At 42.7% G+C, this 27,728-nt stretch overlaps 1 protein-coding gene across 2 annotated transcripts in view; it reads left to right on the forward strand.

Annotated features, from left to right (window-relative positions):
* Nucleotides 1–6,449: 6,449 nt before the first annotated feature.
* The window catches only part of GPM6B (glycoprotein M6B), a 107,514-nt gene continuing 86,235 nt past the window's right edge, over nucleotides 6,450–27,728 (forward strand). For both annotated transcript variants that reach the window (XM_068180043.1, XM_068180047.1), the window contains exon 1: nucleotides 6,450–6,650. In XM_068180043.1, coding sequence (XP_068036144.1) covers nucleotides 6,647–6,650 — 4 coding nt within the window. In that variant the 5' untranslated portion in view covers nucleotides 6,450–6,646. The remainder of the gene's footprint in view (nucleotides 6,651–27,728) is intronic.

Below are 27,728 nucleotides of genomic sequence, written 5' to 3' on the forward strand. Positions count from 1 at the left end.
AGTTCCTCAGTTTCATTTATCAGGCTGGGCTTTCTGGGAGGGCTCTGGCTCATCTGACCAGAGTGGCTTGAGCTTTTTTACTCCTGAGTGTCACATTTCTGGCAGGTCTAATGTGTTTGGCTTTCTGTGAAGTCAGAAGGAGGTGAAGCATTTCCATGATGTCAGCAGATCTGAAGCCACACCTTCCTCCCAAAACCACATCTCACAGAGCTGATGGAGGATGTTGTGTCTTAGAGCCGCTTCTGTTACCTCTTAGTGAAAAGCCTGCAGGGCTGTGCCAGCTCCTGTAGCTCCCACAGCCCAGGACACCCATCCTCTGCAGGCTGTTAGCACTGTGGGCACAGCAAGGATGTTACATTATTGCTGGCTAATGGAGTCTTTCCCATCTATCCTCCAACACATCACATTTTTGCCACAAACCACAGCTCTGGGTATAGCCACTTGCCAGAACTGGACTGTGCAAAGCAGGAAGAGCAGTACAAAAGCAATAAAACATACTGTGTGTGGGGAGGGAAAATCCCAACACAAAACCCAAACCAGCATTTTGGAATGTGTGTTAGCAGAAAACTAAAGCTGAGTGGCCCTTTAGGACAGAATTTAACTCAGCTTTGTGATACAGTTGAAGGCACCATTCATGTTTACAGAGCAGCATTAAAACCTTCTGTAATCAGTTACCTATTGACAGAAGTAAAAAAAATGAGAACTAAAGTGAAATCAGCTGGCTGTTTCTCAGTCTCTACTGCCCAACTAAAGCAGGAGAAGTGTTAAAATGACTCCTGCAATTTTCCTCCCCAGTTTTTTGAGTTTGATTTTTCAGTTTGCAAAAAAAGCACCTGAGAATGTTCTTAAATGCTCTCTGTGCCTGCCATCAAAGGAGTTTTCTACTTGGAAAAAGAGAGAGAGCCTTGTCTCAAAATGTACTTTGCCAGGAATTCTGTCCTGATTAGGCTGCCTTGGAGCACTTTCTTGGGAGGTTGCCATGCTGAAGTTGTTGGATGGCAGCCATGTGTTCAACACTCTCAACATAAAGTATTTTCCCTTAATTTGCAGTGCAACAGAAAACTGAGGTTAAACCTATTGATGCCACTGGAGGGTGGGGCTAACATACATATGTATGCAATTATTTTCAGAATATTGCAATGAGTGCATATATGCTCACACAAAGGTTGCTCTGAAGTTGAATATTAATATTCCTTGGGCATGCATTTTGCCCCCCTCTCATTTCTTCATTCGCAAATTATTCCACAATCAGATCTCCCCAGTGGTACTAATGAAAATGTTGGATAATCCATACATTTGAGTCAGCTCCCCCTAAAGACCTTAGGCTGGCCTCTCTAGCCCACATGATCATACCTCACAATAGGAACTTAGCAAAGCACTTCAGTAAGTGTTTATATCCAAGACTTCTAGACTGAACTCATCATCTCTGATCAATCTCAAGTGAATTTCTGAGCCCAAATGTTTTAGAATGAGGTATGTGGAAGAATGCCTTCATAGGATTATTGTATCATGATTCACATAGCAGGAGGTAAGACTTTTCTCTCTCTCTCTCCCTAGGAGAAAGGGTTGTCAGCATTTCTACATTTCACAGATCCATTCAAGAGGATGAAATGAGATGGGCTGCACATGAAAGGAAAGGTTGTATCCACTTGTGATTTTTTCTGTATAACACTCTTCTGTTTTCAGATTGTTGGTGCGCTCATTCACTCGCAAGCTTTCTGCTCTATATACTGCTTTACTGAAACCGCTCGTGCTCTCTCAGACCACATATTATTTCCTACATGCTTCCCTACCAGGTGTGGGTTATATATGCAGCATGCAGATAAAGAAAGGCACAGAAGCAATTGCATGTATCCAGAATAAAAACAGCTTATACCATGATACAAGGTGCCCCTCAGACCTGGATCTCTCAGGGACACTCACAGACTATCCTTGCATGTAAGTGAAAAATTCTGTGCTTGGGGTAAGGTCCCTTATGTAGGCCTAAGTAAAAGCAGAGGTCCTAATCAATATATTGAGCCTTTGTTTCCAGTGATACCTCCTAATTTTTTTGTGCCTCTAAAATCACAGAGCAACATTGTTCCACAAGTGAGTTCCACAAGGGGTATATGAAATAGAGATGAGTCTTTTAACACTGAAGATGTATTTAGTACTCCATAATTAACACCAAAATGGTAATCACTAATTTTCAGATAAAATTAACTGTGCTGCATTGGGGAAAAATGCATTTTGTTGAATATATAATTATATATTTTTCCAAGCAATCACTGCTTATATTTACATACTGAGAAACAGTTGTTGGAAATGTGACCTACTTGGTAATAAGAAGCAGTTTTCATTTTGAAGACTATTTATTTCTTATACTATCATACCTGAATGTTAAATTCCAGGAGGAGTATTTACATGTTGGCTAAACTGCATCAAATTGCTTCTCATTTTTATCTTTCCCTTTCTCTCTTTTCCCCTGGACTAAACAGTGCCAATGATGTGAACCATTCTGTTCAGCATTTTGCTGGATGAGCTTTTCAAACAGCTCTCTGCAGTGAGCACTAAAAAGTGGTTTTGGTAGCAGCAGTTGGAGTCTACAGTGGATCAGCTTCACATAATAGGTACAAAAGACAGAGGAAAGCATGAGTCATTCCCCAAGATCTACCTTGAGATGCTGAGAGGTGACCACACAGGTCACCTCTCCTTTACACACAGATATAAGGTGCACAAAGTGTACAAAGGGATCCAACTGTCACCTTACTTCTCTTTAACATCCACGGCCTCTGTGAACAGAAGATCACATGGGAGAGAAAACCACAGTATGCCTCAAGTGTACATGGAATCACAGAAAGGCCTCAGAGAACACTCACTGCAACTAAAACTAGTTTTTATCACTTCTGATTTCCTTAAAGCTAAAATACATTCATGCTAACATTCAAAAGGAGGCTGGTTTATGGGTCCCTGATTTTATAAGGTTTTGGAAATGTGCAGGATTTTTGCAAAAGCAGAGTAGCACCCCATACACTCACTCTAATCGTCTGGAAAGTGGCCATGACTGCTACCCACTGACACTGCCTATGTAGTGGTCAGAGGAAGGAATATCACGATTAACCATTAGCTTCACTGTTAGCAGAGGGAACCTTGGGATAGAGCCTCACATACAGCTGATGAGGGAGCTGAGAACCCACTGAAACACACAACCCATTAGCACATATTTTTATTTAACCACGGTCTTTAATGCACGAGAATGTTTAGTCAAAGCTGAAACATTAAGTGGAAACACACTGTCTTTGATTCTGTTTTTAACTGGGAAGGTTTCCTACCTAGGGCAATCTGTCTAGTTAGATAGCCTGAGGAAAGAGTGGGAGTGGAAAACAGAGACAAACAGGTAACAGCAGTTATCACACCATTCCATCCACAAAAAAGGGATTGTTTTAAAGCTAGGATGTTCTGCGGTGGAGAAGTGGAGAAACAGATGGAGTCTGGTAAACTAAAACAACAAAAAAATAATTATATGCAATGAGCCTTCCCTTAATCTAGAAATCTGTTTCACCACTAATTGCTGGAAATGGTCAAATACAGTAGAATATAATATTTCATACTGATGCCATGCCCTCGATTACGTGTGGAATGCCCCACATTCCAGCTTGCCTCTTCTTGACTAACCTTGAGACTGAAGTTAAATCTTCTTCTGAACATCAAACGGCCTCCTTAAATACATCTCCAGAGAGGAACATACTGCTCCAGAATAAGTTAGGAGGTAATCCAGGCATATTGCTACAGGGAGTGAAGGTGTCTCTTGAAACACCTGGTGTCATGATGTTAGTACTAGGGTGACTCTGCGTATAGAAAAATGTTTGCAGGTTGTCACCTAAACTATGGAAAAGGTTTTAAGCACCCAACATAGACAATGACATTAATCAATGCAGAATTCTAACCTTCGCTTTCTCTTTTGTAGATCAAATCTGAAAAAGTTGTTTTATAATCCTTTGATAAGAGATTGTTTGGATCAGTCTAGCTTCCAGCATCATTTACAGCAGGCATTTACAGCAGCATTTACATCCCTTCCTTACAGCTACCAGCTATATCACCCAAGGAACCATTCAAACAGGGAGACTTGCTGAAATGCTGCACGCTTCAGCCTTTGTCCTCTACATGGTGTGCCAGATACCAGAGCAAGAGCATGGACCAGAATCCAGTCATAAGCCTTTCCCAAACAGGGAAATACCTGTTTCTCCAGACATCTTGGTTTTCAAATTAAATCCATTAGTTTCTATTCCTAACAAAAATTTCAAGTATTCCTGTCTCCTTGACCTCAATTAAATATTACAATATAGTTTTGCTTAAGGAACCAAAACTTCTGTCAACTTTTCTCTTCACTTGTCAGAGACTTGGCACCTCTGTGAGTGCAAATCCCCACTGACTGCGGAGCCATAACCAATATTTGGACAGCTGTTCTTTGCTTTGCCCTTTGGAGAGGAAAATGACCAACATTTCTGACAATGGCAGCGAGTCCCTCCTCTCATGGCAAATGTGTTGACATGGACAACTTCTTCTGCAGTGCCTTAGGAATATCTGCCTTGTACTTCAGTGTAAGTGTGTAAACCCAGCCTGGACAGCACTGACCAACTTCCCTTGAAGAACTCATCCTATGGATTTCAGTGATGTAGAGTTACCCGTAAGTGCAAGTACAGTCAGAATTAAGGGACATTTTTCAGCTGATTCTATTATAAATCAAGCAGTATGCTGTACCGACTTCAAAGAATGTAAATTTCAACTAATTTTTATTTTAAAAATAGAAACGAATACCTTCACTAGCACATAGTGCTGCACACTGTGGGTTGCTCTTACCATTTGCCTATTGTTCCTGCCATATTTTAGTGCTATTTAGCGCCACTCTAGTTAAGGGTCATGCGCTATTTCCATAATTAATCTAATTTTTCAAAGGTGCATAGCTCATCTACTTTAATTCCCAGTGGGGTCTGGAAGCAGCTTGCTAGTGATCAGCTTAGCTATGATTTCTTTTTTCTGTCTTTATAAAATGGCTTACTCCATCAATCCACTTATTGCCTGTTAGAGGAGAGGTATTTACTCCCTGATCCCACGGTGCTTGCATGGTGTTGAGCCCACAGATCTTACTGGAAAAACATATATGTTCATTAATCAGTGCAAAAGCCTCAGATCATTATGGCCCAGTAGACTGTGGTTTTTTTTTTTTTGTTGGTTTGTTTTGTTTGTTTGTTTTTTTTTTTTTTGTTAATGGAAAAGAAACCACACATTAACATTCCAACTTTAATAATGAGTGCACACACTATTTTGGGAGCAGGGGCCTGAATTTCTGAAATATGAACTAATTTCCCTAAAAATCAGTGTTCACACTTCTGTCACTCTTTTGCTTTTAAACATTATTAATATGTTCTTAAGCAATTGATCTCAATTTGAGGTGAAAAATATTGTTACATAATTGAATAGATTGATGTGTTAATGATCATAGGAGGAAATGAAATATATCCTTACACTGCACATAAATAACAGAAAATTAGTGTATTATTATTGTGGCAAAGACAATGGAAATGCATGCCAAGTACCCAGTTAATGTAAATCAGCACAATCTGATTGATATTAGTCACTGTAAATGCACTTACTCTGTCTAAAGCACTGGCCTTTGCAACTGAAGCAAATTGTTCTAATAGTAAAAGTCCAATTCAGGAAAGCAACTAAACTAAAAAGCTGACTTTGACACTCCCTTCCATACCTGTCTTCAGTGTCTGTGAAGGATCATTCCTGTGTGACACTGTTATTTTTACCTCCAGCATCTCTAGGTATAGGAAAGGGGCTACTGGTAATCTCCTAAGGGTTAGAACCACCCACATGCCCCCGAACTACCCGGTGTCTGTTACTTCCAGGGCCCCGTTCACCGAATTTTCCCAAAGCCAAGACACATTCCTCGCAGTGCTTTAAGAATGACCAAGTCCCTGCGAGCATCGTCGTACTCGGCCGTGTGGCTGGAACGCCGCTCGTGGCAGCTCCCGCAGTGCTGCGTGACGCTGGAAAGCGGCCCGAGACGCTTCAGAAGGGGCTCTGAAGATAAGAATCGCATTGCCGAGCACGGGTATAGACAGAAATGAATGAAATGATGTTGTGTTTGAGCGCACAGTGCCCTTGCCACTGTCACAGAGAAACATTAAGGGGCAGGTGTCCCTGAAGGTGAAGGGTGCCCGCAGCTCAGGTTCCCAAGCTTTCCCAGGCGAGAGGCTCAGGGGTGCCGCCCGCCCGCGGCCGCTGGTCCCCGGCAGCCCCCGAGGCCGGCTGAAGTCACGGGGGCGGAGGACGGGCCGGCGGCGGAACCGAGCGCGAGTCCCCGGGCGGCGGCAGCGGCCGCGGGGGGGCGCTGTGCCCCCTGCCCCGCGCGGCCGGGCCGGGCCGGGCCCCGGGGCGGCGCAGGCGGGGCCGCCCCGCCCCTCCCGCCCCTCGCTCCCGCCGCAGGCGAGCCCCGGCGAGCCCGCCAGTGCGAGAGCTGCGGCCGCTGCCCTCCGCCAGCCCGCTCACCCGGCACAGCACAGCCCGGCACGGCACAGCCCAGCACAGCCCGGCACGGCACGGCACAGCGAGCCCCTGCCCTGCGCGCCCCGCACAGCCCGGACCACGCGAGCCAGCCATGGGTAAGCGAGCGCGGCTGCGGCAGAGCCCGCGGCCCGGGGCCGCAGGGGAGCCGCGGCTGCGGGGAGGGTGGGCGCGGGGGCAGGTGCGGGGCAGCCCCGGCGGGGGCAGCCCCGGCGGGGGCAGCGGCAGCCGCCTGTTGAGCGCCCCGGCAGCGCGGGGAGGGAGAGCGGCCGCCCCTCCGCCCGCCTCGCTCGGCGCCGCTGCCGCAGAAACTCAGCGCAGGGACGCCCTGTCCGGCGGGACAACGGGACCTTGCTCGCCAGCTGCAGAGCGCTCCCTTCCTCTGAAAAGAAATCATTGATGTGGATGATGATAATAATGCAGAATGCGGGTTCTGTAGTTTTGGAGGCGGTTGTACGCAGCCGGCCCGGAGCTTCTCCATCCCGTGGTCCATCCCTCAGAAGCCGAGGAAGAGGCGCAGTCGGGGGGGCTCTCCGCGGGTCCCGGGGCTCTCCGCGGGTCCCGGTGCCGCCGCCCGGCGCTGGGGACTGGCTCGGTCTCGCCCGGCTTCCCCCCGGCATACGGCGGAGCGGGGGGCGCGCAGCCCCTCTCCGCCAGATCCGCGTCCCCGGAGGTGCGGGTCAGCTTTTGCCGGGGTGTGAATTTGGTCGGGAATGGCCTCGGGACACAGGCAGGAGAGGGAGGTGCTGAGGAGAGTGGAGCGGGCAGTGCTGAGTACTCCCGTGTGCCGGGCGTGATGCATTTCGGTGTGAGCGTTAGGGAATCCTGCGGGCCATTGGGATAACGTGGTGCGCTGTTCCCTCGGCAGCGGTGGAGGGAGTTGGGTGTGGGTGGAAAGTGGCGACTTCTGTTCCCAAACTTACGGGGAGGGTAGCGCTTGCGTGAGCGTGTTAACAGGAGCAGAAATGGGGCCCTGGGGAGGGGAAGATCCGTAGTGCACATGGGTCCGTGGGCAGTCAGCACTCATCTTCAGCATTCCCATCCTTTCAGCGTGGGACTTTTAGTATATGGGCTGCTTCCCGCGAACTCTCTTTCAAGCAACAATACATCCAAATTAATTAAGCAGTAATGAAAGTTAGGAGGTTGGAAAAAAGAAAAGATAGAAAAATAAAGCTGTATCTTTGGTCTGGTTTGCCACTGGCATATTATTGCTTAGAGGTTGAAACTGCAAAAGCAGAGCTATCAGTGCGTGCCTGAGTGTTAATGTTATGCACACACTGATGCTGGCACTGTCTCTGGTTTTAATTAAGAAGAAAAAAAATTAATTACTCAGCCAAAGCTAAAGAAAGCTGACAGAATTCCTATGGTTGCTACTTTGTTAAATTAATTCGCATCACCTAATTCCCTAATTTCCAAATGCTTATTAACTGGTTTGTTCCATAGCTTAGTGAAGATCAGGCTCCTCTAGTATTAATGTCTTTTTACTAAGCTTTTTAGACGTTTTCTACACCCCTTTCAGTGCATGGTGAAGTACTGATTCCTGTAGCCTTAGCAGTTCTGATGATTGAAACAAACGAGCCAGCTGTATTAGCAGCATCAGAAAGCTTATTTTTTGTGTCCATATTCTGATACTCATTTTTTAGATTATTCTTTTCCTGTGTGAACTTTTGATATTAAATGAAACTGCAAAGTGGGCAGCCCCTCCTCTTGTCTATATCTTACTATCTTCCTCTTAACTTACACTATTACTGGCATGGGTTAATGTCCAGTAAATCTTGGAATGGGGAGGGAAGAGGGATAGAAACAAAGGAATGTTTTTACTGTCTTACTAAGGGAAGAGTATTGATTTTCATGTAAAATTGTTCTTAAATGTCTTTGCTGCTAAGTGTATGAAATTGGTTTTCCTTCAGTGAATTACGCTGCTAGCAGTTTGAAATCAAAATGCTCTTTTAAATTTTCATGAGTGGTTCACTTTAAGGAGAAGCCCATCTTTATTTCAGTCCTAAAATCTTAAAAAACCACTAAAGTTAGTCTTGCACATTGTGGGTCTGCAACAGTGTGTGAAGTATATAATTTATGTCCATATAGAAGGTGTTGTCCTGAATGTAGCAGTTGGGAAAAGGGGAGTAAAGACAAGAAAACTTTGCTTGAACATTTTGCTCATAATGATGATAATAACAACACAAAATTCCAAGGTCTGCCAGTTTCTTTGCTTAGAAGCATTGTTGGATGACCAAGCTGTGCTTGAATTGATGGCAGTTTGGTCAGTCAGGAGAGGGGACTTGGAGCAGAAATTTCATATGAAGTACTTCAAAAAGAAGTCTCAAAAAGAGGCCTTTGTCAGCTGGTGATCCAGTCCCCCATGAATACAACGTTTTGTTTCTGTCATTGCATAACTGTTGCCTTGGCATTAGGTAGACTGAGGCTGATGTGATTGTCTCACCAGGCTTTGTGTGGAGCCCCAGTGTTGTTATTGAGCTTCCTGATCGGATGGCAGGGATGTGTTGGACAGCCTCTCATTAAGACAGTTCAAGTTGTCCTTGATCACACAAAACTTTTGTGGCCTGGCTTACCCAGGCTGGTTTTTGTTTTCCTTTTTGGGGGCTGAGAGCCCTCTGAAGCCATTGCTGTTCTTTGGGCTTTTGGCTCCCTCAGCACTTCTGAAACTTGGGTACCCTATTCCCAGAACTGGGTAGGGTTTGCACTGGCTGGATGGAGGGTCCTCAGTAATGACCAGTGCATTGCTTTGTGCATCTCCTGTGAGAAGTCCCACCCATGGCACCGTGGCCCACTGTGGCACACACTCTCTAAAACATAGTGTTTCACTTAGAAGGTGGGGAGGGGGGCTGTTATTTTACAAAATGAACAAAAAAATGCAAAAAGTTTTGGTTCCTAGAAGTTTGGAAAGCATGATACAATGTAATTTCTTGGGAACTGTGTGATTTTATAATTTTACACTTTTTCTTCTTTGTACTCTCCAAACTGTTGCTTTTTACTTAAAAGAAAAAAAAAAGTGGAGCAGTGTGGGTACATATATTGTATTTGGGTTGGTTCATTTTTTGAAAAGAGATATTGAGGAGAACACTGTCTGCAGCAGAGAATGAAATTTTGCCTGTCTTTATGTGGGTTCTAGTCCCATTTCTCTGAAGCCCCAGTGCAGGAACTGCTGCCTTGTGGAGCCTATAGGCCTGGGAATTCCCAGAGATATCACACTGGGGCCATCTCCTGTCCTTCACACCTTCTCCAGCCCATCCAGCTCCATCAGCAGTACTTGCTTCTGTGTCCCTGTAGTTCCTCCCTGCATCCCAGAGCAGACCATCCCTTTCTTGTAGGCATTATCTTCAGGAGTTCCAGCTTAGGGGCTCTTGCCACCCAGAGAAATGGTCCTTGCTTTTACACTAAATGTGTCTGAAGTAGGTTCAAATATTCTGTAAACCAGGCTTTCTTCTTATAGACAGCTAGGGACAAATCCTGAAAGAGAATCAGTCTTCTGTCTTTCTATTCAGCTATACATTTCATTCAGGTAGGAGCTGAAATCTTTCATGTCTAACATTAATAGTAAAATCTGATTAGCTTTGATCATTAGTGGCGGCTGGATTTCAATTGCCAAGTGGTGTAGTCCATATTTTCTTAAATCGTACACCTCTTAAACATATTTAACCTTATTCTTATTAAAAGAAAATAAACTAATATTCAATTTATCTTCTTATAAAACCTGTGAAGTACAAAATGTTACACTGCTGCCCTTCCTCTATCTCCACAGCACCCGTCTGTGCTGTTAAAAGGTACTTAATTTGTCTTCTCTCTGTAATCCCTCTTGTCTGAGAAGGAGGTGGAGGAGAAAATGTTGTATATCTTAAACAATCTGTGTTTTCACTATATTTACAGGTTCTTCCTCATCCTCTCTTTTTAAGTGTGTGGTTCTGTAATACAGGATATCTTCCATCCTGTGTATTAATTCTACATCTGATAGATCTTGAATTGTTACATTTCAGAAGAACATACTGGCTGATAAATTGCATCCCTGGGAGGTCTGGATTGTCAGTGCCTGATTGCCTGTCTTTTTCGGGGTGTTTATAGAGTTTTTAAAACCAGTTGAAGTCTCCAGGTGTCTTCTAATCATAGAATATTTTGGTTTGCCCTTTAAAGCTCTATTAATCCAACTCCTCTGCTATGTGCAGGGACATCTTTTCACTTGCTCAAAGCCCTGCCTAGTCTGATCTTGAACACTTCAGGGAAGGAGTATCCAGGGATTGGGCATCCACAACTTCTTTTAACAATATTTAGTAATATCTAAAGTCCTTACTCTAAAAAAATAAGTCCAGTGTCCATTTCAGGATAAGGTGAAAAAAAACTTGAAACCAAACCCAGTGAAGCCCACTTCCCGGTGTCACTTTTTTTCCTCATACAGCAGTATCATGTTATCTGAGTGGTGCACGTTTTCATTAGTGAGGATTTTCTTGTCTCTGAGGTACACAGTTATTGAAGGCAGATGCAAAATAACTCCTCTTATTGTATTTCCACTGATAGTTTTTGGTTAGAAATGTGTTGTTGTCTTTTCAGAAGAGGGAGAACATTGTATCTGCTGAAATTCCACTGAAGTAGAGCATTTGCTGAGGGAACTGCTGTGTGTTGCTGTGTTACCTCACTCCTCACAGTGGCTGCTCTTCCCACTGATGGATTTCTCTTCTGTTTGACCTCCCCCAGGGGCACCCCAGCTGTGTGTGCCCTTTGCCTTTCCTCAGACATGCCCACACCTGGTCCCCATGAGTGCCTGCCCTGCACCTGCCCAGGCAGCACAGCACCTTGCTGAGTGCAGCTCCTCGCACCGTTCCCGCTGAGTGCTTGCGCCAAGCCAGGGGAGCTGCCTTCCTCGAGCCCACCTGTGAAAAATGCAATCTCTTTGTGGCCCCACAGTCTTAATGTTTTGGAAGATGATGTAGCACGTGGCATCTTACTGGGGTTCCAGTCTAGTGAGGTGTGTGGTGAGACATTTGGGAGGTCATTTTCCAGGGTTTGCTTAAGCATGCTTGTGGCTGCATTGGTTTGATAGAAATCAAGATTCTTTCTGTTCATCTGGCTGGTTTCTTAAAATCCATTTGTGTACAAGTGCCTCTGGGTTTGCATTGGTGTGAGCAAATGTAAGGAAGGATAGTTTAGTTTCCGTGTGGAACATCAAAGATGGTTGTATTAAAGACATGGGTCCCAGCTGAGTCTGCAAACTTCTCTCTGTAGAGGTGCTGAATCCTGTGTGGGGAGGATTACTGGGTAAATACCCACAGTGGTCAAAGGGCAAAAGAGAGCCCGTCACGTCCATCTCATAAGTTGGCTTCTTCCAGGTCATGTGCAATGTAGCCTGTAGCCCAAAGGAAGCAAACTTGGCTTGACAGTACCCAGAGAGGAATCCACGTCTCCTGATTCTTTCCCAGCCTTTATTCTGCAGGCAGGTGTGAACTTGAGATAGCTTTGGTGCAGGGATAGCTGTGCCAGTCAAAATCCTCAAAATCCAGTCACCCCTCCCCTGTAAACACAGTGGGCATCAGTAGAGATGTCACCATTCAGTGTAACAAATAGGTAGCATCCTGTGTACCACTTAGTTCTTAGCTGATTGTTGCTTTCAATTGCTGCTCTGTCTTGGTGCTCTGGCAGTCTTCCTCTCCATAATTATTTGTCTCTTGGGTTTTAGGCTCAAAAGCTTGCATGGAGAGTTGTGGCTTGGGAAACATTTACAAGCAACACAAAGAACTATGAGAATTCAACGTCTTTTGTTCTCTTCTCCCTAGTTTTGAAGCTCTTTAACTAGCAGCAATTTTCAAAATGTGAATGGAGCTTACGTTTCATTAACAGAAGGATGTGCCAGCCATAGAGCTGTTGATAGGTACAAACCTCAGTCCCTTTCCCTGCATCACTTTTGGGCATATTTGTTTAATGCTTTCATAGTTGTGTGCATGTCACACTTGGAAATTTTAGCCTAGATTTATACGTACAGAAAAGGACTTTCAGAAATGTGTTTGTACTTTAATATTTGGGATTTTTTTTTTTTCTCCTGTGGGGAGAGGTTGAAAAGGACTGTGATTCAAAGCTAGCTGGGACTTGGGTCATGAGCAAGACTGGACTTTTTCAACTGATTTGAAGTATCCAATGTAAGATACAGCCTTCATAATTTTGGTTGGGGTTTTTTTATGTCTGTTAAGTGCATAGAGGAATCGTTGCATATTGCAGCCTAAAGCTCCTGTCTTTGAATACACTCCTTCAATGCCAGAGGAAATACAAGAATTGCCTTGGTGTAAACCATCCATAAATCAGAGCTGGATTGCACTGAAGGCAAACAGGGCAAAAGTTTTGCAGCAGTAAGGAAGCAGCTGGCTTACCTTCCAGGTGCTGGTTTGTGGATAAACAGAGAGAAAGGACACCTTGTGTTAACAATGCAGCTGGTCAGGAGATCCAAATCCAGAGTAAATGATGGGAGTTCAGCCAGAGGAGGTTTATGTTTTGAGTAGCGCGCTGGTTTTCTCAATATTGGAAACATACACTTGGGCTCCTTGGTTGTTTTGCTGAGCTGGGGCAGTGGAGCCTGCCCCTGGTGGCTAACTGGGGAGGAATCTGACTCCCTCATGCTGGTGGCTAACTGGGGAGGAATCTGACTCCCTCATGCTGGTGGCTAACTGGGGCTCTCCAATGTCTGGCTTTACCCTTTGGTCTGTGTTTTTGCCAGCTTACATGCTAACACATTCATTGAGGCTTCTCAGTCCTAATGCTGAGGGTGTATCAGTAAGCTGCTGGGTGCAGGTGAGCACTGTTTGCCTGCAGTCACCTGCTGACACCCTTTGACACCCTTTGGGAGCCCACTTGGCACATGGCTGCTGTTGTGTCTTAGCTATCGCTTCAAGAGAAGTTTCACTGCTTTTTTTTTTTTTTTTTAATTTTGTGTGTTTATATGTGTTTTCTGATTGGGCACAAATGTTTCATGGCATAAGTGCTTTCATCAACCTAAGACTTCTTTTTAAAATTTCTGAAGTTCAAAGTTCAGCGAATATCAGTAAGGATTTTCTGGAATAGACTCCTTGGCACACACCATGCCAACAAACCCTGTGCAAGTCTGAAATAGTGCAGAACACTGGCTGGATCTTCAATACTTTTTTTGTAAACTCTTTACTAAAGCAGTTTTAATTTTCTTGTTCTCTGTGTTTTCTGTATCTTATATTTGTACTTCCCTTTTTCTTTGTTTTTTTTTTTTTTTTTTTAAAGGAATAACTTTTGGAGGGTTTTAAGTGATTGCTACTTGTGTCTAAACTTGCGCTTTTGTTACCAAAACTGTGTTGACATAAATGTCATGCACTTTCCCAAACAAAAGCATAAAATGAGTTTTTGTATTTGTTAAGCACACAGCTGAAAATAAGTTTGCCACATGAAACTTCCCTTGTGGGAAATTAAATGCTTTTCTTGAGCTGTTTAGGCATGCATTAAAAAAAAAAAAAAAAAAAAAAGTCATGAGGAAATAGAGATGTCTAGTGGGAGTATTTTGGAGTCCTTTTGGTGAAGCACAGGGATCTGCTCCAGCACATCTGTCGAGAACCCACGACTTGCAAGGTGTAAAAACAAGAACACTCAATGCAACATCTGCTCATGCTCTGTGATGGGCACAGGTACAAAAGTCTGGAAATCTCTGAGATATTTGTCATGCCATGTCAAGGGAATGTAACAGAATCCAGTCCATATAATTGTCTGTTACTGCCTGCTCTCCAGCCAGTGAAGTTATTAGGTACTAAAGCTGATAACAGTTACATTGAGCCAAAGTTTTGCATAAGCGAATGTGAGGAATGCAGTGCAGAGGGGGCTTTGCTATGTGTGACTGATGTAGCCCGTGTTAGTAATTATTTCCCTTATGCAATGTATACCTTCACTTCATAGACATTTCCCCCATACTGTGCTGAAATTGAAATGGTGATTTCTCATGCTTGCTAGTTGTCTGATGAAAATCCCTCAATTCAGATTATGTCTGGAGACTTAAAGAAATAATGATGTGGAATAAAAAATATCCAGTTAAGTAATTTTTGCTGGGTTTAGCCTGCAATTTTTTGTTTCTGCCTTTGAATTATTTTTAAACAGTTTGAATATACCTGCTTTTCTCCTCACACTTTATCAATGAGAAGCATACAATAGATACTTAATATTTGACCTTCTCCTGAAACTCTTTGACTTTATTCATGTTATCTGCCACTGATATGCTTGCAACACCATGCTTGAGAAATTGTTGTAATCCACCACATACTAAATTCCTCTTATTCCTCAGTGGAAACCTCAGGAAAAAAAAAAAAAAAAAAAAAAAAAGAACAAGGAAGGAGTAAAAAAACTCTTGAAAATACTGATTTAAAGTAGCTGTGGCAGACTGAAGGTAAGTATTCAAGGCGTGGGTGGAACTGAAACAAAACACAAATGAGGTAGGCAGCACAAGTCAAGACTCAATTGGTTTAATCCTTAAACAGTCTGCAGATATCATTAAAATTATTTTATTTTCCTTTAAAACTTTATTTGTGGATTTTTTGATGTGTCCTATGGCTGTCATCATAAAATCTGCTGAATGTTTTCCCATAACCATCAGCTTTCCAGCTTGTCCAGAATGGTTTAGGCTCTGTCCATTATCCTCACAGAGAGGAAGTGCTGGATATCACGGTCAAACCTTGTCCTTCTCTCCCTCTAGGCTGTTTTAGGTTTTGTGGGCAGGGGATGTGTGTGGGTAGACAGTTCCCTGCCCCCCTTATTCCTGTTGGCATTTGATCCTCCACTGAAGACTTTCTCCATGAGTGATGTCCAGAAGCGCTTGCTGGTTTTGCACACGTGCGATTCACACATGGTAGATGAGCACAGCTGTGACTGTGACTTGTGCTTCCAAGTGATGTACCTCTCTGAGAGACAGAAAACAGGGGAGACTTTAAAAGAAACAGCTTTAAAAGAAACAGAAAGTCAAGAGACACTTTCTTAAAGCAAAATTAGGTGCTTTACTGGAGGAAGGTTGGAGTTTTAGATTTCTATTTCTACAGTAACAAACAGGCATGGTACATGTGGAATATTAAGTTTTGTTGCCAAGGCAAATGGAAATGTCCCAGCTGCTGTTAAAGCCTGACATATAACTGTTAATTACTGCCCACCGAGTCTTCCGTTCCTATAAGAACATACAAAAAAAAAAGGTTCAGGAAAATGCCAGGGTAGTTACAGTCAGCACTACTTTTCCCCCATACAAAAACGCATTTAGTTGATAAAAATGCTTTGTTTCATGTTTGATTAGTTGATCTTACATAGCATTGGTATTTTTTGGCTGTAGAGACACCCACAAAATTGGTCAGTATGATGGCTGTAGGATAGCTATCTACTTTCTGAAGATTACCTACCCTCTTAGAAAGAATTATGTTCAAAGTGGTTAGAAAATTAGAAACGTTCCTTATTTACCACAGCGTTATTAGGGTTTAATTGAGGGATGAGAATGGAAACAATCCCTGAGTTTCTCTTGAAAAAAACCCAAAGAAACCAGTTACTTGGAAGTGTAGCATCTTTGTTCATTAGTTGTTCCTCTGGCCTGCTAATGGGGCTCTCTGTGCAGGACTCCTGAGAAGAGACTGACGAGGATGTCCTGGTTTTGGCCAGGACAGAGGTATTTTATTTGCAGTAGCTATGAGGGGGCAGAGCCTGGAGTCGTGTGTGTACATCTGGGTTGCTATTCTATACCACCCACATCACTGCCAGGGATGGAAGTAAGGGACTCCTGCTTCTGGGAGGAACGAGGGCATGGCTTGTGGGGTGGGGAAGCGTAGCATGTGGAGGGTGTCTGCCACTGTTTTTCACTGCCCTGGGCTTGGTGAGCATTTTTGCCTGTAAATCACCCTCCCTTTATACACTTTTTTTATTAGTGTTGTTACTGGTACTGTTCATTTTCTTATCTCATTGCTGTTTCTAGTAACTTGTTCTTATCTCAACCCATAATCTCTGCCTTTTGTTTCCCACCAGAGTGGGGGAGGAGGGGAGTGGCTTGTTTTCTTTTAATTTGGGTCACTATATTGGGGAGTGCCCTTCCTAAACCAGGACAGTGGACTTCGTAAGACAGTCCATAACACAGAAGGGGAAAAGCAGTTCTCCAGCCAAAATGTGAGTTCCTAAAGCACTCCTTCCTCTTTCCCATCATATAAGGCAGGTTTATCAATTCAGAAAATGCCATCATACTTGTTTAACTTCTTGTCTACTGTAATCCTTTTAAAAATATGTGATCCTTAAAACTCTTGTTTTTTAGGGAAGAGACTGGTAAGATTAGTAGGAGGGAAGCATGCCTTTTTCCTTCCATATGTGTTCGTGAGCGTGACTGCTGTGCCCACTTCCCACATGGTCAGTAGTCTGTCTTCTTCTGCATGTGTGAAACATCCCTTATGTTGGCTCCTGTACCTTGTAAATAGTTTTCTATTGCCTTACTCAGAAAATATGTCAAGCTTTTTGTTACATATGCTTCATTGCTCCGACACTTGAGCTTTGCATTTGTATATGGTTCTTAGATCTCTATGGAGAGAGATTTATTCTCCCTGTCCAAGTGTAAAAATAGGAGAAAAATCATGGAATTGTAGGATGATTTGGATTGGAAGGTGCCTTAACGATTATCCAGTCCCAATTCTCCTGCTGTGGGCAGGGACATCTTCCACTAGACCAGAGCTCTATCCAACCTGACATTGAACACTTCCAAGGATGTAGCACCCACAACTTCCTTGGGAGACCTTGGGTTACAGCGTCTCGCCACCCACACAGTAAATAATTTCATCCTAGTATCTAATCTAAATCTGCTCTCTTTTCAGTTTAAAGCATTACCCCTTGTACTATCACTGTACTCCTTGGTAAAGGGCCCCTCCATATCTTTTCTGTAGGCTCCCTTCAGGTACTAGGTGGTGCTACAAGATCTCCCCAGACTTTCTTTTCTCCAAGCTGATCCACCTCATCTTTCAGCCTGTCTTCATAGGATGCTCCAGCCCTCTGATCATCTTTGTAACCTCCTCTGGACCTGCTCCAAAAGGTTGATGTCCATCCTGCGTTGAGGATGCTGCACCCCAGAGCTGGATGCAGTGCTCCAGCTGGGGTATCACACTGGCAGAGTAGAGGGGCAGAATCGCCTCCCTCAGCCTGCTGGCCACACTGCTTTTGATTCAGCCCAGAGTAGAGATGGCTTTCTGGGCTGCAAGTGCACACTGCTGGTTCAAAGTCAGTTTTTCATCCACCAACAGCTCAGGTCATTCTTGGCAGAGCTGCTTTCAGTCCACTCATCACCTGGCCTGTATGCATGGTTGAGATTGCCATGACTCAGGTGCAGGACCTTACATTTGGCCTTGTTAAGCTTGCCTTTATTTGCCATTTTAACACCATTTTCTTGTATCAGGCTAAATCACTGACATCACAGCAGTATCCCAAAATTTAATTTATCCTGAGCTGTTGCATGTGGTCCCAGAGACATTCAGTATAGACATTTTGTGCACTTAAGTGACTTCTACGTCATGAGTGGACTTGTAGCAGTAACCTGTGCTCTTCTGTGGCAGACACGGATGGAACTGTGACACTTAAAGCCATCAGGCTTGACAGCTGTTGTGTGCCCTGCTTTGTCCTGAAGGGGACAGCTGGGAAGGGCACCCTAGTGACAGCATTCATCTCAGGCCTTCCACAGCACTTGGGATGTACAGTGCCAGTGCTTCCTGCTAGGAGATACTGGCAATTAATTTAAAATCCTTCCCCTAGGTCATCATGACTTTAAGGAGCTTTTGCACTTACTCAGAAACTGCCTTTCTTCCTTGAGCGTGACCTGCCAAGCCCAGCTGTGTTTCTCTTAAGCACTGAAGTTAATGATACAAAACATGAAGCTTGAGAGGAGGAGATCAGGATTCCAGCACTTCTTAGCTGTGTACTCACTGTCAGCGTCCCTTCTATGGGAGACTAGAATGATCAGGAGATTTTGTGGCTGCAGGACAAAGCGTAGGCTGTGGCTTGGACATCTGTGATGCTTTCTGCAGTGGCCTTTGAGGACGGTCCTCATATGGCCTTTCTGGGCTTAGTGTGAAAGAAGACAAGCTTTCTTTTTTCTCCTGGTGTCTTTTTGTTGTTTGTTCTTTTATTTGTTTGTTTTATTAATGAAGTACAAAGGAAAATAAGCTCTTCAGATGTAACAGTAACATTGCATAAGAAGGTCCTCCTTGAGTTTGTGGAGGCTGCTGACATACTCTGGTTACATCAAGCCCTGTGGAGTAGATGGCTTCGAATCAGAGGGTAATGACAATGCCCTTGTATGTGCCATGGCACAAGTTGCAGAGTGTGGAAATCTGGTAGTGTTCTGCCTAGCTGTGTAGCTTCTCTCTTCTCAAGGTTATGTAGTAACCTAAAATTAACCTCTGTTCACATAATTTTAATTGGTCATTAACTCAATCACACATGCAGACTTTTTCATTTCCAGTTTTGCTTGGGAACGCCAACTCTTCGGTCTCTTTTAATGAAGCTGTGTGTGGGCTTACCTGCATTTGCATAGTAGGAATTTGCTCAAGAATCACCTTCCCAAATGTTAGCCCCAGCAGCTGTGTTCCCCTGCAGACACGTGGAAGAGGCAGGGCAGCAGTTGCCAGCAAGCATCACCACTGTCGTTTTTTCCCTCATAGCTATGGTGACCCTGGATGTGAGACCAGGAATGTATGCACTGGAGATGATTTAAGGAAATGTGCAGCACTGCATACTAATTGATTCGGGTCATGGTACTCACAGGATAAGTGCAGCAGCTTCCTGCCTCCCAAGTGGTTCCTGTGGTTCTGATGTGAACCTCTTTGGTTCATGCCAAGAAAAAAAAATGCATAGTAATTAAAATTAACCTGACCTGCTTTAGAGGAGCCTGGTTTGAATTAGGGCATGATTATTAACTCTAGCAGTATTTGGCTCTGCTAAATCTTTCCCTTTGCTTGCACATCGTTCATTTCCTGCCATTCTATCAGCTCAGTAACTGGGGTAGTATCTGTTTATATGAGACCCCTCATCTCTGTGGAGGAGACCAAGGCTTGCCTAACACTAAGCACAAGCCTTGGTGGGACTCTGTCAGGGCACACAGCTCGGTGGCTGTCTCGTGTTGTCCCATCTCCAGAATGCCAGCACTATGGGAGCAGAAAACGGCGAGTGACAAGATAACTTTGTATGCATAACTAACCTGAATGCTGTTCTTCTCATGGGTGTCTAAAATAGTTAACATAATTGGGCTGCTTGGAGTTTACTGCATTAAATCCAAGTCCTCTGAGCTTTAAGGGCATTGCCTTTTATATCTGTGTGTGGGAAATTCAAGAAAAGCAAGAGTGCAACAGAGTTTTAATCTCAAACCATGGAAGCTTCATCAGCTTGAAGGCTCAAAGTCCCTTGCTTGTGGTTGTCATTCCCATGAGCTAGATGATGTGCCTATTTTTTCTTTATATGTAGATGACAACATTTTAATGTGTCTTCAAGCCCTCTTTGATGGCTGGATAATAGGTGAACAGGAGTTTTTATAAAAAAATGCAGTAAAGCCTTTTTGAAAAGGAGCGTTTTGCATGTTGTCTTTCAATCAGGTCACAACTACAGAGTGACAGTTTCAAGGTCTCTCATATGATAGCTATGCTGCTTGTTTTTCAAGGAATTTTTCAGACAGGAGCCCTTGGGAGCTGCTGAAGTGTTTTCCCAAATTCTTCCCTGGTGTAGTGCCTGGATGCCCTGATGCTCCTGCCTTGTTCTGCTGTGCCTTACAGTGGTGTGGTAAGGTCCTCCATGACTGATGTCTGGTGATGTAGTGAATATTCTTTTTTCACCATTTGTTTGTTTTGACAGCAGTTAAAAAGTTGATGTTGGCAGAAAAACAAAAACCAGTAGGATTATTTTCTGATCCAAGCAAACAGGATATTTGAATTAGAAAGGTCTTTCTCTCAAAAAACTGAAATATTTTTGGGAAAAAAATGCTTAATATATACACTGTGTTATGCTGCCTTTTTTTTTTCCCTCTGGAAGAATTGTCTTTACAGATTGATCCTTAGTTTGAAGGCTTGTATTGGATATTCCTTCAGGTTGGGAACAATTGAAAAGGAAAGCAAATGAGTGAGTTGTACAGAGAGGCTGTGTTTTTGGCTCTGGTTTTCCCTGATTCTCCCTTTGAAGTTCTAATTTATCTTTAGAAAACATGAGATATTAGAGGTCACTAAACATAATTTTCTGTGCTCCTACAAAATCATTAACCACTGATAATACCTAAACATTGCCAGTCCCTTCTCCCTTTTTGAAGAATCACATTTTTGCAAGATACCATTAACCCCCACTAGCTGTAAGGTGTCTCATGTTCTCTAGAGCATCTCTTTGATGTCTCCTTGCTTTCTGTGCAAGGATCAGTGTCCTTCAGAGAGCTGCAGATGCCTAGTTCGTTAACACTGCAAAATCTTTGCTCTTGATTCCTGCTCCTATCCAGCCATTGTCTGTTGTAGTCCTTGAATGCTGAAAAAAAAATCACAAGACTTGCTATTATTTTGGAGGCTTTTGTTTGCTGTTTGTTTTCTGAGCATTTAGTGGCTGGTACTTACTTCAAATTTTCCTTCTTCCATGGTGATGAATGGAATTATTTTTTTTTTTCATAATAGAAGATGAAGGCTTTCATGTATGCTTTAGAACTGGGACTTGAGCTGGGCACCAGATCTTGATACACTTGCTGATGGTATTGAAGAGGCAGCTCAAGTGTAACTAGCATGTTTCTTCTTACATAACTCTAGTACCTTTGCTATTGCTTTGGGGAAAAAAGGCTCAATGTCTTCCACTCTACCTGCCCCTGCTTTTTATGCTCTTCTCTTTTGTACAGGGATTACTGTTGCAGATCTATAGGAAAGCACAAAGCTAGGCAAACACTGAGCCTCCAGAGCTTGTGAAAGACTTATGTTTTAAGGAAGTATATCTAAAAGGAAATTGTGGAAACAAAACAGCGATCTCTTCTTGTGGTAGGTGGTACCTGTTTGCTGTCTGGAGGAGAAGTACTGTGGTATACGACAGGGACAGTACATTTTAAATTCTGAAAATACTTGAAATGGGTTTCTTCCCCTGTCTCTTCCACCTAGTCAGACAAGATCTTGCTATTTATTTTCTTCATCTGAGTGATGTCATTTGTCTCTCTGATACTTTAGTGCATTCCCTGTTTGGTCATTAAAGAGGCTCCATCAGTTGTTACATCTTTGTTACAAATGTGTAGTTTAATATCAATAAATTTGAGAGTGTGAGAATGGGGATTTTCATAATATGCCATTAAGGAAGTGTTTCAAGACTGATGTAAGGGTCATATTCTTTTGCTCTGCAAGCTCTGCATTTTTCAGGCAAACTTTGCCATAACAGAGCAGTTAGGAAGCAGTGGTTAGTGGGTCAGACAGGCCCAGGGGGCTAAATTGGGGTTTGCTCAGCCAAATGTTAGTGCTTTTTAATCAACACAGAATTTTGTGTGCAACATTCTCTTCCTTCCCCAAAGCCATAACAAAAAAAAAGGGTGTTCAATTGGGTCATGCACAACATCTGTCCTTTACTAAATCAGTTAGGGAGGTACTCCAGTGAGGGAGGAGAAGCTGCCTATAGCTACTGTTAGAGCATCTTTTCACCACTGTGGCTTTGGCAGTCTGGGACTAGCAGCTGTCGATGGAAATCTGTGTGCAGTCCTCAAACCCCAATTTAGAAGGAAAAGGAGAATTTCCTTTCAGATTTTGTGCTGCATTTTTACAACAATTGCAATATTCCAATAAAACTGTGTCATGAATATTGGAAGTGCAATTAATTTGCAGTGCTGTGAAATCATTGCATAGATTTCTTTTTGCCCTGTTCAGCTTCCTTAGGTGTTAGGCTGCTTCACACTAAGGAATTGTTTTGTCAGATCTCTCTGCTGCCACCTGCTCAGTCTCCAGTAAACGTAATTAATGTGATGGTAGGAATGACAGAGGCTTTGGCCTCTCTTGTCTAGAGGGTTTATGTATTCTCCACCACAGACTATGTGTTAATTGGGTTATCCTGGTAAGTTTCAATTTGGTTTGGTACAGGCCTTTTTTAACAAAAGGCTCCATGAAGGCCAATTTAACTTTTAAAAGTTCATTGCAGTAAAAAACCCTCAGTGAACATATAGTGCGGGCATCTTTGATTGGAAGTTTTTAAGTTCAGCTGAATTTCTTCCAATTAATGGGAATTTATTAAATTCATCACCCAAACCAGGCTGAGTCTGTGCTATATTTTAAGCTAAGAATCACGATTTACTGGCTACTTATTGGTGGCTGCTGCAAAGGAACATAAGAGCAAAACCAGGTAATTTTCTTTTTAAAGTTCTGAAGTAATTCACTCTTCCATGAGAAGAAATATGAGGATCTACTTTGAAGGGACTCACAAGGATGACTGAAGTCCAGCTCCTGGCCCTTCACAGGACAGCCCCAAGAGTCACACCATGTGCATGACAGTGTTGTCCAATCGCTTCTTGAGCTCCATCAGGCTGGTGCTGTGACCACTTCCCTGGAGAGGCTGTTCCAGTGCCTAACCACCCTTTGGGTGAAAAACCTTTTCCTAATATCATGTCTAAACTTCCCTGACACAATTTCATGTTGTTCCCTCGTGTCCTATCACCAGTCATGAGCGATCACAGCCTGCCCCGTGCTTTCCTTCATGAGGAAGCTGTAGGCTGCCGTAGCTTTACTGTTGCAAAGAACAGGAGAGTTAACCTGCTTTTGCCTTGTTTTGAGTGGAGAGCTTAAAAATAAAGGCAGTAATTTTTTTTAGGGGGTGGTTTTCTACAAAATATTGTGGCAGTGGATGACTTTGCTCTGAAAGGTCCAAAACCAAACAGTTTTAAAGGTAATAAAGATTGAAGTGGGTAACTCCTCTCTGGAAAGCCTGGACTAGTTGTCTTCTCATAATGCTCAGCGTTGGCCTCTCCTTTCCCATTATATGGCAGGCAGTGGGTGCAAGTGGAAATATAAAATGCATATAAACAAATGTATAAAACCCAAAAACTCAAATATGCTAGAGCACAAAACCAAATGCACATTTATTTAAATGACTGACTCTCAGAGGAGAGCTGTGTTTCAGGGTACAATCTGTTAGCGTCACATCCTGATTAGTATGAAAATTTGTCCCAGTTCAGCAATGCACTGATAGACAGGTCTCCTCAGATGCACCAACAAGCAGCCTTGAGAGCTTGAGAGGCAATACTTGGTGTACTTGGCAGCAGAACATACAAGGAGTCTGCTTGCTCAGGGTCTCTGTGTGCATGCTTGTGTTAAAAGACATGTTGGAAAACACCTGTGCACAGCAGGCAGAATTTAGCTGATTTGGGACTTTGCAGTAGTGATTTATTGCTATTGCAAATGCTTGCTTGCTTTAATGGACAGGAAAAGTCATACTTTGAGTCATGCTTAGAAGCAGGAAAAAAATTGTTTGGAACAGTGTATAAAGCATGACTTGGAATAATTTTTATTTGGCTGAAACATTGCATTAAAGACCAAATGAAAGACTTCCTTAGTTTCGTTTTTCGGGTAAGTAATTACAGAAATATGCATTGGTATGTGATAATCCAGAAAAAACTGATTATAATGAAATCTACGAAACATGATTTATGCTATGAGCGCAATCTTGGAAATGTGATTGAAGATCACCACCACGGAAATGAAGTACAGTGCAATTTGGATACAAATCATTAAGCTTATGCAGAGAAATTATTTGTGAAATAATGATTACTGGCCCCTAACAGATGTTTCAGGCTAAAAATGGGGCAATGTGCCTACAAACTTTGACTTGGAATTCTTTTTTTTTTTTTTTTCAGAAACACACAACACTTTGTTTTTCCAACTCTGTTGTTACCACTGGTTTCTATCTAGCAGCCAATTGTAATAAGAAAAAAACTTGATCTGTGGTAGAAATTGTAGTATAATTTCAAATGTTATGCTGTTTCATAGTTGCAAAATACATTAATAAAAACCAGGGCTTCTAACAGTCACGTATCTATTGGGAATTACTGTATTGATTACAAATTACAAGGACTGCAGGAGAGAAGGCTTTTCTGAGTTGCATTTTTCAGTCTTTTGTAAAAACACCCCCCAGATGTGAGTTAATTTTTCAGTAATGAAGTGCTAGCAATTACTTCTGCAGCCTTCCTTGGTAATAATTCTTCTATAGATAACTCCCCTTGTATGTGCATCTAATAGTATCAATTAATGCTATAATACACTATTTCAAAACTGCATTACATTGTGAATAAACTTTCATCTCTGAAATGCTGAAACTCATTTAGCTACAGCCATACTTAAACCTACATGTAGCAGCTAGGTGGCAGAAACTGTGCCTTTTTAAAATGAAGTGGTACTATAACTGCATCTGTTGCTTTGTAGTGACTGTTCAGTTTCTTTAAAAAAAAAATTGTGATACCTTTGTACTGCCAGAAATGTATCCTTTGAGAAGACAACAGTACGCAATTCCCTTCAGTTTTATGAATGGTATCTTTTCTCTGAGTGTCTGAATGGTCAGAAATACATTCTTCTGTTGCATACCTGCCATCTGTGTGGTTATAAAAGAAAAATAGCTGAGATGTCACCTTGTGCTTTTATAACTGTGGCATTTTCAGTGTCTGCTGCGTCATTTACCTGTTATACCTTGCACACCTATATGCATACAACAATTAAACATGTGAGTGTGCCCCTGGAGAACAGAAGCCTAGGGTGTTAACTGTTTTAAGCAGGGACTGTTTCATGGGTTTGTGTATCAATGATGGCCCAGTCTGCTGGGTTTTTCCTCTGCATAAAACGTTGGCCCAGCAATGTGTGAAGGTGCTGTCTAATCTTTGAGCTACCTGTGCTGTGGCAACAGCAAATAATATTTTAGCGTGCACCATCTTATCAAAGTTGCACAAGTTAGTTTAAGAGTCCAGTAGACTTACTGAAGGATGACTAAGTTATTTTGGGTGTTAGGTTGGGAAATTAAGTGCCTTGTTACAAAATGTGGTATTTAAGAAAGTGCTTGAGGATGCAGAACTTCTGACCTCTCTGAATGAACACTTCATGTGCAACAGCTCTCTTAACTCTTGGCTTTCCAAGAAGCTTAATTTCTTAATAGCCAGGTTGGTTAGAATTTGCAATACATGAGCTGCGAGGTGGCTCATTTGTCTGATGTTTAACCTTCATTAAATGGGACACTAAATAGGAGTGTATAACATTGCTAGACTCAGAAGACAACATGCAAGTTTTCCTCATAGCTGAAATTGTCAAGAGCAGGGTGTCCTAAAGGGCAGTGAGAGGGATTAGTGTATTTTACACGTATTGAACATCGAGGAACACAAGTCTTACATGGCAGTTGAATAATTTGTAGGGTTACTGTAAAGCCCTTCCAGTCACTCTTGATTTTTAATGTCAGTTTTACACATTAACATTATTGAGAGAGCATTATGTTTTTGACTACAGAAAGTGCTGTCTGATTAAAATGTTCTTGAGAATCTTCCCAAGAGCTTTTCTTTATAAGAACAAGCATATTGACTTAGCAAAATGCTAAGCTGTTCATTAAGGCAATAACCTCTAGCTGCCAGAGTCAAGTGATTTACATGAATTTGAAGTCATAGCTGTACCTGTTTCTTGGGTTTAAGGCTTTGAGCAAGTGAGTTGAATTCTTTTAGCCCACTTCTCATTTATTTGTTTATGTATTCAAGGTGCTTTATGGGCAATTATTGTCTTCAAAATGCTTCAGTGCCTAAATGGAGGGTGATGCTGAAGAAGTTTCTCTATGGACACGTGACTGAGAGTTGCAGATTTGATTCATGCTTGTTCTTAGCGTTATCAGCTTGTGTGTGTGTTTGCACTCTCCAAAAGAGTGATGTCTGAGAAGGCTCATAAATCACATCTGTTTGGTTTCTTCTGTTGCAACCATGAAGTGGAAGACTGGAAGGCAAAATGAGCTGTATCTGAGAAAGGCATTTCTTGCCTTTAAGAAACCAATGGCAGATTTTTCCTGTAGTTTAGTTTCTTTCCAGCATTCTCATGGCACTGTTCTCTCTTTCTATGTGTGCTTGTCTAAATATGAAAGACTTACAGTTTTTTATCATTTTAGAGGAGATAGACAAACAAATGACAAAATAACCCCCAAAAACTAAGCAAGAAAAAAACATAGGGAAGTCCACTGCCACTTCAGAATTTTGACTTGAAACTCTCTTGGGGTTCTTCCACCTCTGGAGTTTCATAAATATGAAGCATGTCCCAGCTGCCAGCCAGCCTGTTATTGGTTTCTGTGTTTGCATGGGAAGGCTGAGTCCCATGGTCATTCAGACAACAGAGGGACCTCAGCCTCTGTTACGTGACTGAGAAGAGGTGGCAGACAGGGTTTAGGGTTTTGAAAAGAGTAGCTGCATTTCCTGGAGTCTGTATGCTTGGCTACTCTTGAATGGTGAAATTCTTGTACTCCTTCCTGGTCTTGAGACATGCAGTCCCTTCCTCTTTGTTTACCCATCTTTAAAGATTGAGTTTTCCCTTGTGTTCAGCAAGTAAAGTTAGTGTAGTCTGTCAGTGGCCATCCAAAGGAAGGGAGAGAGCCCACAGCTGGAGCAGGGAAGAGGTACATCTGCTGTGAGGCCCTAGTCCCTGCTCCACTGGTGACTGCGTGACCTGGGTTAAAGAGGAGAGGGAGCGGGTGATGAGCAGGGGGATTACACTTAGAGATGGGAAAGGCTGCACATGGAAAAGTTGAAAATCGTGGGAAAAGAAGCACTTGCATATGAAGTTAATAGAGAAAAAAATATTGTCTAAACGGGAAGTGAGTTAAAATTTGTGCTTAGGACCCTGTCAGTTAAATCTTGATTTATCTCTTCACACAACTTCTGTATGTAGTTCAATATATTATTACTGCCATAGATGTCAGTATATGCATTTTATTTTGGATACGTAATGCTAGTAATGCAATGTGGCATAAATCATCTGGAATTTAAACTCATGTTGTGCCCATTTCACAATTTAGTACTTCTTTCCACTGTTAAATTGAGTTATGGTTTAACATCTGTTGGGACAAATTGGGCTACATGGCAAATTGTGAGAAGGAAAGTGTATGTGACTATTACTCATTACAATTTTAAGTGTAGCTAATTCCTCTTTGTCTTTCTCCCTCCCTCATTTCATAAACTA

The sequence above is a fragment of the Anomalospiza imberbis genome, chromosome 2 (genome assembly GCF_031753505.1).
Source record: "Anomalospiza imberbis isolate Cuckoo-Finch-1a 21T00152 chromosome 2, ASM3175350v1, whole genome shotgun sequence".
NCBI lineage: Eukaryota > Metazoa > Chordata > Aves > Passeriformes > Viduidae > Anomalospiza > Anomalospiza imberbis.